This window comes from Uranotaenia lowii, chromosome 1 (genome assembly GCF_029784155.1).
Source record: "Uranotaenia lowii strain MFRU-FL chromosome 1, ASM2978415v1, whole genome shotgun sequence".
In the NCBI taxonomy this organism is placed as follows: Eukaryota; Metazoa; Arthropoda; class Insecta; order Diptera; family Culicidae; genus Uranotaenia; species Uranotaenia lowii.
Window position 1 is genome coordinate 29,786,089 of NC_073691.1, and position 14,220 is coordinate 29,800,308.

The 14,220-nt window shown below is 29.4% G+C and overlaps 1 protein-coding gene across 1 annotated transcript in view; it reads left to right on the plus strand.

Moving 5' to 3' along the window:
* The window catches only part of LOC129738553 (protein lozenge), a 119,856-nt gene that overhangs the window by 16,279 nt on the left and 89,357 nt on the right, over positions 1-14,220 (plus strand). The window contains exon 2 of the mRNA XM_055729771.1: positions 6,471-7,766. Within this exon, the coding sequence (XP_055585746.1) occupies positions 7,196-7,766 (571 nt within the window). The 5' untranslated portion in view covers positions 6,471-7,195. The remainder of the gene's footprint in view (positions 1-6,470; positions 7,767-14,220) is intronic.

Below are 14,220 nucleotides of genomic sequence, written 5' to 3' on the forward strand. Positions count from 1 at the left end.
TAATCAGTAAAAATGAAATGTTTTTGGTGACAAATTGCCAAAATTGACAAAATTGACAAAATTGACAAAATTGACAAAATTGACAAAATTGACAAAATTGACAAAATTGTCAAAATTGACAAAATTGACAAAATTGACAAAATTGACAAAATTGACTAAATTGGCCAAATTGACAAAATTTACACAATTGACAAAATTGACAAAATTGACAAAATTGACGAAATTGACAAAATTGACAAAATTGACAAAATTGACAAAATTGACTAAATTGACAAAATTGACAAAATTGACAAAATTGACGAAATTGACAAAATTGACAAAATTGACAAAATTGACAAAATTGACAAAATTGACAAAATTGACAAAATTGACAAAATTGACAAAATTGACAAAATTGACAAAATTGACAAAATTGACAAAATTGACAAAATTGACAAAATTGACAAAATTGACAAAATTGACAAAATTGACAAAATTGACAAAATTGACAAAATTGACAAAATTGACAAAATTGACAAAATTGACAAAATTGACAAAATTGACAAAATTGACAAAATTGACAAAATTGACAAAATTGACAAAATTGACAATATTGACAAAATTGACAAAATTGACATAATTGACAAAATTGACAAAATTGACAAAATTGACAAAATTGACTAAATTGACAAAATTGACAAAATTGACAAAATTGACGAAATTGACAAAATTGACAAAATTGACAAAATTGACAAAATTGACAAAATTGACAAAATTGACAAAATTGACAAAATTGACAAAATTGACAAAATTGACAAAATTGACAAAATTGACAAAATTGACAAAATTGACAAAATTGACAAAATTGACAAAATTGACAAAATTGACAAAATTGACAAAATTGACAAAATTGACAAAATTGACAAAATTGACAAAATTGACAAAATTGAAAAAATTGACAAAAAATGACAAAATTGACAAAATTGACAAAATTGACAAAATTGACAAAATTGACAAAATTGACAAAATTGACAAAATTGACAAAATTAACAAAATTGACAAAATTGACAAAATTGACACAATTGACAAAATTGACAAAATTGACAAAATTGACAAAATTGACACAATTGACAAAATTGACAAAATTGACAAAATTGACAAAATTGACAAAATTGACAAAATTGACAAAATTGACAAAATTGACAAAATTGACAAAATTGACAAAATTGACAAAATTGACAAAATTGACAAAATTGACAAAATTGACAAAAATGACAAAATTGACAAAATTGACAAAATTGACAAAATTGACAAAATTGACAAAATTGACAAAATTGACAAAATTGACAAAATTGACAAAATTGACAAAATTGACAAAATTGACAAAATTGACAAAATTGACAAAATTGACAATATTGACAAAATTGACAAAATTGACATAATTGACAAAATTGACAAAATTGACAAAATTGACAAAATTGACTAAATTGACAAAATTGACAAAATTGACAAAATTGACGAAATTGACAAAATTGACAAAATTGACAAAATTGACAAAATTGACAAAATTGACAAAATTGACAAAATTGACAAAATTGACAAAATTGACAAAATTGACAAAATTGACAAAATTGACAAAATTGACAAAATTGACAAAATTGACAAAATTGACAAAATTGACAAAATTGACAAAATTGACAAAATTGACAAAATTGACAAAATTGACAAAATTGACAAAATTGACAAAATTGACAAAATTGAAAAAATTGACAAAATTGAAAAAATTGACAAAAAATGACAAAATTGACAAAATTGACAAAATTGACAAAATTGACAAAATTGACAAAATTGACAAAATTGACAAAATTGACAAAATTGACAAAATTAACAAAATTGACAAAATTGACAAAATTGACACAATTGACAAAATTGACAAAATTGACAAAATTGACAAAATTGACACAATTGACAAAATTGACAAAATTGACAAAATTGACAAAATTGACAAAATTGACAAAATTGACAAAATTGACAAAATTGACAAAATTGACAAAATTGACAAAATTGACAAAATTGACAAAATTGACAAAATTGACAAAATTGACAAAATTGACAAAAATGACAAAATTGACAAAATTGACAAAATTGACAAACTTGACAAAATTGACAAAATTGACAAAATTGACAAAATAGACAAAATAGACAAAATTGACAAAATTGACAAAATTGACAAAATTGACAAAATTGACAAAATTGACAAAATTGACAAAAATGACAAAATTGACAAAATTGACAAAATTGACAAACTTGACAAAATTGACAAAATTGACAAAATTGACAAAATAGACAAAATAGACAAAATTGACAAAATTGACAAAATTGACAAAATTGACAAAATTGACAAAATTGACAAAATTGACAAAATTGACAAAATTGACAAAATTGACAAAATTGACAAAATTGACAAAATTGACAAAATTGACAAAATTGACAAAATTGACAAAATTGACAAAATTGACAAAATTGACAAAATTGACAAAATTGACAAAATTGACAAAATTGACAAAATTGACAAAATTGACAAAATTGACAAAATTGACAAAATTGACAAAATTGCCAAAATTGACAAAATTGACAAAATTGACAAAATTGACAAAATTGACAAAATTGACAAAATTGACAAAATTGACAAAATTGACAAAATTGACAAAATTGACAAAATTGACAAAATTGACAAAATTGACAAATTGAAAAAATAGACAAAATTGACATAAATGACAAAATTGAAAAAATTGACAAAATTGACAAAATTGACAAAATTGACAAAATTGACAAAATTGACAAAATTGACAAAATTGACAAAATTGACAAAATTGACAAAATTGACAAAATTGACAAAATTGACAAAATTGACAAAATTGACGAAATTGACAAAATTGACAAAATTGACAAAATTGACAAAATTGACAAAATTGACAAAATTGACAAAATTGACAAAATTGACAAAATTGACAAAATTGACAAAATTAACTAAATTGACAAAATTGACAAAATTGACAAAATTGACAAAATTGACAAAACTGACAAAATTGACAAAATTGCCAAAATTGACAAAATTGACAAAATTGACAAAATTGACAAAATTGACAAAACTGACAAAATTGACAAAATTGACAAAATTGACATAATTGACAAAATTGACAAAATTGAATAAATTGAAGCAAATGTTGAATTGTCATTTTTGTCATTTTTGTCATTTTTGTCATTTTTGTCATTTTTGTCATTTATGTCATTTTTGTCATTTTTGTCATTTTTGTCATTTTTGTCATTTTTGTCATTTTTGTCATTTTTGTCATTTTTGTCATTTTTGTCATTTTTGTCATTTTTGTCATTTTTGTCATTTTTGTCATTTTTGTCATTTTTGTCATTTTTGTCATTTTTGTCATTTTTGTCATTTTTGTCATTTTTGTCATTTTTGTCATTTTTGTCATTTTTGTCATTTTTGTCATTTTTGTCATTTTTGTCATTTTTGTCATTTTTGTCATTTTTGTCATTTTTGTCATTTTTGTCATTTTTGTCATTTTTGTCATTTTTGTCATTTTTGTCATTTTTGTCATTTTTGTCATTTTTGTCATTTTTGTCATTTTTGTCATTTTTGTCATTTTTGTCATTTTTGTCATTTTTGTCATTTTTGTCATTTTTGTCATTTTTGTCATTTTTGTCATTTTTGACATTTTTGACATTTTTGTCATTTTTGTCATTTTTGTCATTTTTGTCAATTTTGTCATTTTTGTCATTTTTGTCATTTTTGTCATTTTTGTCATTTTTGTCATTTTTGTCATTTTTGTCATTTTTGTCATTTTTGTCATTTTTGTCATTTTTGTCATTTTTGTCATTTTTGTCATTTTTGTCATTTTTGTCATTTTTGTCATTTTTGTCATTTTTGTCATTTTTGTCATTTTTGTCATTTTTGTCATTTTTGTCATTTTTGTCATTTTTGTCATTTTTGTCATTTTTGTCATTTTTATCATTTTTATCATTATTGTCTTTTTGTCATTTTTGTCATTTTTGTCATTTTTGTCATTTTTGTCATTTTTGTCATTTTTGTCATTTTTGTCATTTTTGTCATTTTTGTCATTTTTGTCATTTTTGTCATTTTTGTCATTTTTGTCATTTTTGTCATTTTTGTCATTTTTGTCATTTTTGTCATTTTTGTCATTTTTATCATTTTTATCATTTTTGTCTTTTTGTAATTTTTGTCATTTTTGTCATTTTTGTCATTTTTGTCATTTTTGTCATTTTTGTCATTTTTGTCATTTTTGTCATTTTTGTCATTTTTGTCATTTTTGTCATTTTTGTCATTTTTGTCATTTTTGTCATTTTTGTCATTTTTGTCATTTTTGTCATTTTTGTCATTTTTGTCATTTTTGTCATTTTTGTCATTTTTGTCATTTTTGTCATTTTTATCATTTTTATCATTTTTGTCTTTTTGTCATTTTTGTCATTTTTGTCATTTTTGTCATTTTTGTCATTTTTGTCATTTTTGTCATTTTTGTCATTTTTGTCATTTTTGTCATTTTTGTCATTTTTGTCATTTTTGTCATTTTTGTCATTTTTGTCATTTTTGTCATTTTTATCATTTTTATCATTTTTGTCTTTTTGTCATTTTTGTCATTTTTGTCATTTTTGTCATTTTTGTCATTTTTGTCATTTTTGTCATTTTTGTCATTTTTGTCATTTTTGTCATTTTTGTCATTTTTGTCATTTTTATCATTTTTGTCATTTTTGTCATTTTTGTCATTTTTGTCATTTTTGTCATTTTTGTCATTTTTGTCATTTTTGTCATTTTTGTCATTTTTGTCATTTTTGTCATTTTTGTCATTTTTGTCATTTTTGTCATTTTTGTCATTTTTGTCATTTTTGTCATTTTTGTCATTTTTGTCATTTTTGTCATTTTTGTCATTTTTGTCATTTTTGTCATTTTTGTCATTTTTGTAATTTTTGTCATTTTTGTCATTTTTGTCATTTTTGTCATTTTTGTAATTTTTGTAATTTTTGTAATTTTTGTAATTTTTGTCATTTTTGTCATTTTTGTCATTTTTGTCATTTTTGTCATTTTTGTCATTTTTGTCATTTTTGTCATTTTTGTCATTTTTGTCATTTTTGTCATTTTTGTCATTTTTGTCATTTTTGTCATTTTTGTCATTTTTGTCATTTTTGTCATTTTTGTCATTTTTGTCATTTTTGTCATTTTTGTCATTTTTGTCATTTTTGTCATTTTTGTCATTTTTGTCATTTTTGTCATTTTTGTCATTTTTGTCATTTTTGTCATTTTTGTCATTTTTGTCATTTTTATCATTTTTATCATTTTTATCATTTTTGTCTTTTTGTCATTTTTGTCATTTTTGTCATTTTTGTCATTTTTGTCATTTTTGTCATTTTTGTCATTTTTGTCATTTTTGTCATTTTTGTCATTTTTGTCATTTTTGTCATTTTTGTCATTTTTGTCATTTTTGTCATTTTTGTCATTTTTGTCATTTTTGTCATTTTTGCCATTTTTGTCATTTTTGTCATTTTTGTCATTTTTGTCATTTTTGTCATTTTTGTCATTTTTGTCATTTTTGTCATTTTTGTCATTTTTGTCATTTTTGTCATTTTTGTCATTTTTGTCATTTTTGTCATTTTTGTCATTTTTGTCATTTTTGTCATTTTTGTCATTTTTGTCATTTTTGTCATTTTTGTCATTTTTGTCATTTTTGTCATTTTTGTCATTTTTGTCATTTTTGTCATTTTTGTCATTTTTGTCATTTTTGTCATTTTTGTCATTTTTGTCATTTTTGTCATTTTTGTCATTTTTGTCATTTTTGTCATTTTTGTCATTTTTGTCATTTTTGTCATTTTTTTCATTTTCGTCATTTTTGTCATTTTTGTCATTTTTGTCATTTTTGTCAGTTTTGTCATTTTTGTCATTTTTGTCATTTTTGTCAATTTTGTCATTTGGAATAATTTCTGTAGCTTCGTTAGAAAAAGTTTGCCTTGACATTTTGAATTAAATATGAAGTTCAACGTCGGTTAACCGGATCCGACCTCAGATTTCATCCGGTCCAACTCAGTACCACCGCTCGATTGACCCATCATTGCCGTTTTAGGTTAAACACTATTGGTTTTGTGGATTTCCTCCTCACCTACCTTGTAGCACCGATTTACCTTTCATCGAAACTGGTCACCAAAATTAGGTTCAACAATATTGACAAACCAAACCAAACCACACATATTATTTGTGTTTGGGAATAATCAGAGGGAGAAAGGGTTTTTGAGCGGAATCAAAATAGACGCGGCCGACTATTGGGTTAGGTTTACTAGTTCAAAATTTACCCTGTTTGATGGAAAAATGTATGAGTTACTATCCTTCCGGTGAAAGTCTGCTGACTTCCGGTTTTCCGCTGTTAATAACTAATAATGATGGTTCGTATTTTCCCGGTATTTTCCAGGTCTCCGGTCCAGCCGGTCGAATGTGTGGTGTGGTTTTCCGGGTGCTCAGTTTCCAGCAGCAGTGACACGCGGAGAGATTAGCTACAAATTGTTAAAGTAGTAGGCTGGAATAGTGGTTTACAAAGTTGGTCATCGACGACGACGCCATTGATGCCGTCGTCTAGCTACCTAGGAACGTGTTTGTTGAATCACCCACCCACAGTAGTTTTCAACTTCGACCGTAATAGCCTGAGGCTAGTGGTGATAAGTTTAAGCTGAAAAGTTTGTTTTGAGTGTTTCTTTACAAGGGTGTGAGCATACAAAGTGTAGAAAAAAAAAACGAAACCGTTTGCGAATATCAGCTAGCCAGCAACATAAAGATATTCAAATAAGCGCCCGGTGCTAACCGCTAAAGTCAACCCTCATCCCACCGATGATCGGGTTCAAAAGTGTTTGCGTATGTGCGGGGTGACTAATGTAATCGATTGTGTCAATATTGAGTGTTTTTTTTTCTCTCGCGGGTATTTCGTGAGGCGTGCTTCTACATTGACCAGTTCCAAGTCCAGGCGTCAGTTAAAATTAAAGTTAAAAGTGTTCCGGTGCCACCCCGAAAAGAGGGACTCCGTCGAAGTGTGACTAACATCAGTGAAACGGGTCGAACCTAACCTCAATTCAGCGACAGACACACGTCTCCCAACCCCAGGGAGAAGACCCGTTCAAAATTGCTCCCAAAACTTCGTTCCGGATGCATTTGCCCAGCAGCGGCGGAGGAACCATTTCCAGTAGTGCAGCTGCCGTAAGCCTAAATCAGCCGGGAGGATCCTTCCTGTACCATCAATACCATCATCATCATCATCCCCATCACCACCACCACCCGCACCATTTTCAACAACTGCAGCACCCCCTGACGGCAAACGTGGCCATCTCCGGTGTGATTCCGGAAGCAGGCCAACCGCCGGCAGCAACTGACGGCGGCGGCGGCTGGGGAGACGTCGGTCAGACGCACCAGCAGCTTTACAAGGACACGGGAGACGGAGACGGGGACGTCGTCATTGCAGCGGCTGCCGCCGCCGGAAGTGACGTAACCGGTGGCCCGGACGACGAAGAAATGCTAGAATCGGCTTCCAGTGGGCCTGCCGCCGCCAATGGCGGAGGTAATGGTACCGCCAATACTAGTGGTGGGAGTCATAGTTTGGTGGAGAATAGTTCTCCCAGTCCGGATGGGGATTCTAATGGAGCGGGGGGTGCTGGAGGAGATCTCTGGTGGATCGAGAGGATGGTGATGGAGGCGCAGCAGGAGTATCCTGGAGAGTTAGGTGAGTTGCTTTGAAATGATGTTTCTTAGTTGTTTTAAATGTAAGACAGAGAAGGGTTTTGACTCAAACAATTCTTTCTGTGGTGAAATTAGTCTATCAGTGTAATTTAAAATTTCAGATAAAAGAAATGCTGAAAGTATATATTTAAGAACATGCGAATAACATTCGCTTTGTCTCCCGGTAGGATTTGAACCCACATCTTGTGCCTTTCCGGGGCTAATTTATTAACATTTTACAAAAGTAGACAACTTAGTTTAATTTGGATATCCAAATACTGTAAATGCGACAATTACCATCATAACTGACAATCCGTGCAGTATTTGAGAAAATAATGCAAATCCAGCCGTGCCTTAAATCTCGAAATATAAGTCCACCGTAAGATGAAATGATAGAAATAGAATATAACTACAACGAAAATACTAATGATCACATGGGAGAACAATTCCATGCTATCCGGGTGATTTCGACATTCAACCAATGAAATTTTCGTAAAATAGCTATACATGGGTATCGGAAAGGCGCAAGATGTGAATTCAAGATTCAAGTCCTACCGGGGAACCTGGCAATTTTTTTTGCGTGTTGGATTTATTTCTCCACATGACTTATAGTTTTTAAAATTAATCCCGTGGAGTCAGAAGGATCCAAGGGCTTCATTAAAGCTTTTTTCAAGAAAACGCACTTCAAAGTTTTCGTTTTGTATGTTTTTCATATACTTTTCGAAAAATTAAATTTTTTGTTTGATAAAAAATCATAAAAAATTCTAAAAATCTGAAATTTACAGATTATGATTAAGGAACGGATATTTTTTTGGCATTATTTTCTCAAATTTGATGATTTTTATACTTATTCGTCATCTGGTTCCAAGCCCCGTAAATGTCTTTTACCTCTGATTTTGGAGTATGGCATTTGAAAAATTTAAAAATTTGGCAGATTTCAGTAACTCCGTTAAAGACTTAAGAACGTTATAACATACGCCAAATAAAATTCAATTTAAATGATAATCTATCAAATCTCACATATTTACCGTACGGAGTAAAATATACCTACCTACCTTAAGAAACTGGTAGAAATATTTTCACTGGATTAATCGCGGTTTTCGAAAAACTTTACCACTGATTCCACTGATACCAAAATCATAAATCCTTTTATTTTGATTACTTTCTACAGTTTTGCAAAAAAAAAATTATCTACATTTTTAATTAGTTTTTTCCTAAGAACTTTTAATTTTCTTTTAAAACTGATAGAATGAAAACAACACACTTTTTGTATTAGCGATGGAAGTGACAAGATATTGCTCCTCTCCTTAAGAATAACCAGTAAAATCTGTTAAAATTTGGTTGAAATGCAACCTGTGCAACATATCTCAGGTGTTAGCTAGGTGGGTATATACAGGAGGTGTAACGATATGAGAAACTCTCGAGTCAGCCATTTTAATTTGGCTACTATGGAGTTCGTGGAGTTTGTTTACTAACAAACCCTCAGCTGGAAAAAAATTTCCGATGATTACAAACAAATTCACTAAACCTCACCGCGCTCTCCCCGCCTACTTACTGACAAAGTCAGAGAACCTTTAGATTTAATTACCTTGGTTCAAATCAACAAACAAAAGTTTTGAAACATTTTTTTTCTTTTAATAAACTTTATTCATTTAGCGTGTTCGAATGAGCTTCGAACAACAATCGAAGCATTTCTGAGCTGGTTCTTATCAAGATTTTTTAAAACACGAGGTTCTCCATTTTACACAGTAAGTAGGCGTGGAGTAAGCGGGGCTCTCAATAAGTTTGTTTACAAACATAAGATAATTTGCTCAGCTTTTCTGTGGTTTGTTGGTGAACATACCCCATGAGTTCCGCAGTTGCATAGCCTAAATAGCCAAAATGGCTGAATCGGGAATTTAATATACGGTAACACCACCTTGGTTTTTATTGCATGTAGCGCTTGTAGAAATCAAGATAAAAAAGCCAAGTTCGTCGAATAACTTAGAGTACATCGCAGAATCAGACCCATTGCATATATTTTCAAGGTTTATAATCGAACTCGAGATTCTTTATATTTATTCACTTTCAATTTTAGTTTATCATTAATTTTCTCATTACTAGTAAAATGACGATATAAAATAAATATAAAAAGTTGCTACTGTAAACGACCTTTAAATATGTCTTTTATTGCGATGACACTGAACACTCTAAGAATATTATAAACAACGTGTTTTGATGAAATTTTCCTAATTGGAAATAAATCATGGAAATTTGTTTTCCTAATCGAGGATTCACATTTGATATCCTGATTTGTTTTTTACATACACACCATCATACACACTTTGAATTTTGAACTAACCCTTCATATAAAAATTTAAAAAAAATGGAACTTAAATATGGTATGATCAACTCATAATTATAAGGCTATCGACGGCCGTTAGTATGAGTAAATGATTGGCCTCAGCCGTAACTTAGAAACTGGCCGAGCTTTTGACCTCATGAGTAATGCCATATGGTATGCCAAAAATATAATTTACTTTGCTTTGAATCACTCAAAAAATTTCAAAATTATTCGAAGGCACAACTTCTGGATTTTGGATTATTTCATTTTATTTTATTTTATCTATTTAAGGTTGCAAGAATTTTTTCTGGACGCATCCGGGCCGGACAAATCCTGGCATTTTTTATTTAAAAACCACCCGGACAGATCCGGGCATTTGATTTCAAAACTGGCGACCAAAAATCTGGACAATTTCCTGAAAAAATTGGTCAAAGTGAGAAACTACTCTTCAAAAGTTTGGAAAAAGTTAGTTTTTTTTGTCAAAACTCATCGACAGATTTTAAATCTATTTCAGGCTTCTGAAAAACCTTTCATGATTATTTTTCCAAAACTTGCTCCAAAAATTTCGTTTTCTAGGCATTTATTAAAAAGTTTACAACACAATTTGTTTTTTTTTTGTTTTATTTTACAAATAAAGTTAATAAATCCAGGAAAAATCATTCAAAGAAATCCGAGCAACCGGGCCGGGCCGGGCTGTTTCTTAATTTTGTATCCTATTCCTAAAAATCCAGACAAACTCGGATAAAACCGGGCAATCTAGCAACCTTAATTTATATGTTAAGAGATGTTAGGATAGGACTGAAGAAAGACGATGGAATAGAATCTCAGAAAAAAAGCACACAATTTTCATCATTAAATATAAAACTGAATAATTTATTCTTAAGTTTACAGATTTTGAATTAATAAATACTCTTCTTAATTCATGATGAAAGCGAAAAACTCTTCCTCCTCATTGAAGAATTAAATGTTAATTATTGTAGGAGTTGAAACAGCTGCAAAGTTCCTACATAAGACTTAATTAAAAAAAAAGTTTTTCTAACGAATTTTTTCATAAAAGAAAGTTTTTTACATGATTAAACAATCGAGAGATTCATTCCTTATGTGTTAGATATTCGGTACGTAAGTACAATGACATTCTTTTATTCCGCAATTGAAGGGAGATCAGAGTAAAATGTCATTCTTAAAAAAAAACGAAATAATGCAATTTTCACGATATTCAAAACATTTGAATAGGATTACAACTGGTGATAATATCTTTAAATTCAAGTTATTCCTCAAGCATCAGTATCATACTGTTAAATCATTCTACTTGGCACCACTTTGTGTCATTAAAAATCAAAACAACAACATCTCAGTATGGATTTTTGAAGAGGCTCATTATTTAATATCCAATGAGGAAATTGCATTTCATGTTCGCCCTTTACGAAAATTTATCATAAACATTCATGGTTTGAGGTTGGGGCTGAGGTTTTTGTTAAGGTGGTGTTATGATTATGTTTTTTTTTTTCAGATTATTTTTACAGGGTTGCCTCTCAAATTCAATTTTTATTTTTCCACATTTTTCCCGTTTTTATCCTGTACGATCCTAAGGCATTCCTTAATTTCAATAACTTTTTATCTATCTCAAAAGCTTTAATTAAACGTTTCCGCATCATAAATTAGTTATTTCATCAAACCATAGTAATAAAAGCATAATATTCAAGAAGATTTCAATTTTAAAAAACCTAATCTTGCGCATTTTCAAATCTTGCTTATAAGGAATTCCATTTTAAATCGATAAGAACAAAACAAATTTAACCAAAACGAAAAATGCGATAAGTTTAAAGCTAAACAGAAATTGAACCGATTTGCAAAGCAGTGATACCAGTGATGTACAGTCATTTTTGATTATGGCACTTTAAAGCACTTCAAATTGACAAAAAATTAAAAAAAAATTCTATACCTACTCAAAAACATATAAAAAGGACTAGGAATAAAAAAAATTTAAATAAGATGTAAAGTGAAAGAAATAACAAACATGGAAAAAATAATAAACATTGAAAACAAAATGTGTCTGAAACATTATAAAAATAAAACAAATCACTAAAAATTATTGAAAATTGATATGAAAAATCTTAGTTAATATCAATGGGTTTTTATTAGTAATAAGTGAGAAAAGAAGTTGATGAAAAACCCATTCGATTTTGGTTACACAATGTTTTGAGTGTGTTGCCAAACGCAAATGGGTCCTGTATAAAGAAAAATTAGTATCTAGTTAAACATTCGAAACCTTTGTATTAGCAAAAAGGTATTTAAAACAAAGGGAAAACATTTTGTTTGAACGGAAATTCCATGCTTAGAGTATTTACATATATAATGATACAAAGATGTATTGTACAAGAGCTGATTCATTTTAAATGGCACATTTTGTATGATCGAAACAGCCACAAACACAAGCAGGTAATTTTTAGAAGATATGTGCAATCATGTGTTTTATTAATTACAAATACCTCGTTTGAGTGTATTTTTGAATATTTTTGACAAAAATTCAACTAAAGATAAGATAAGCTCCAAGCCTAAACGGAACAGGACTACACATTTAGTGAAAGTTTATTCGTATATATTAAAAAAGTTTCCGAACATTTTCCACTCCATTATTCAGAGAGTCAACGATAATGGAACTCTGCGGTAGAAAGCTATTTTTTAATAAAACAATTGTGGAACTAAATTTACGTCATCGTGAAATGTGAAATGTTCCAAATCATTAATTTGGCGCTACAATGAATTCATAGAAACAAACTTTTTTCAATTTTCTCTTCGATTTACTACATAGAACTCTAAGAAATGATCATTAGAAATCTGATACATAATACACGGGAACTTGAAAACACAATTTTCAGTTGTTCTGGAGTAAGGTTCCAAGATTGCTCGGTTTTCTAAGGGTTTGTCCGGATATGGGGGCAGAGTCCGGCCCGACCCGGTTTTCAATAGAAATTACCTGGATTCACTTTTTTGGGAAATCAAACAAAAAAAAAAAACAAATTGTGATGTATTTTTTTTTATTTGTGTATCCATTTTTTTTATTTTTGTATCGAATTTTTTTTAACATGGCATATAAAAATAATTATGAAAGGTTTGTAGGAAGCCTAAATTACAATACAAATTTTTTCAATGAACTTTGATGAAAAAAAAATGGTTTTCAATTATTTTTCTTGATTTTTGTTTAGTTTTTTCTGAGATTCAACCAAATTTTCCCGGATTTATTGTCATCAATCTTAAAGTCAAATGCCTGGATTTTGCCAGGTTTTTGTATAAAACTGCCCGGATTTGTCCGGCCCGGATACAAGCTGGAAAAATTCTGGCAACCTTATTCTAGAGCATTCCAAGGCACTGAAATATACGTGCTGAGTTGCTGAGCCAAAATTTTCCGATTCCTAGGAGGGATTTTCGATTTTTTCCGCATATTCCCGATGAATTTTAAATAACAACTAATTTTAAACTACATAGTTTGATATTTTTGTATCTTACCTGTAAAATCATTAGTAAGGAGATAGTTTAGGACAGGGGTGAGCAACCTTTTGAATCAACGGGCCCATTGAAATTTGAATAATTGTCGGCGGGCCGCACTTAAAATAACTTTTTTTTTAAATAATGAGCAGAGCTATACGTCAATTTTTATAACCACAAATTTTTGGCAAAAACAAATCTGAAAAAAGAAAGATAAAACAAATTTACATGTTTAAAACAGAAATTCAACATGGCTTTTTTAATACCCGATAATTTAAAAGGTACATTACTAAATCTTTGTCATTTTTAAATTCTGTCAATTTTTTAATAGTTTTTCTTGGCGAACATAAGTTCTTACAACTTTTTTGTAAGAATCGATTGTACTGTTTGCCATCACTACCATTTAAAAATCTTCTGGAGCTTACCACAGTGATAACTAAGAGTATGAAAAAAATATTTTTCAAGAAATCATTGTCTTCTTAGCGTAGGACGTTGAAACGGTGAAAACCATTTTTTTAATTGAATTATTGTATCATTGCATTGAGATGTTGAGCAAGGTTGTCGGAATCATAGAAAAATGTTCAAATTCACATATTTTTAAGCGACTTTCTTCAAATCTACATTCTTGATTCTAGATTTTTTTCCAGAT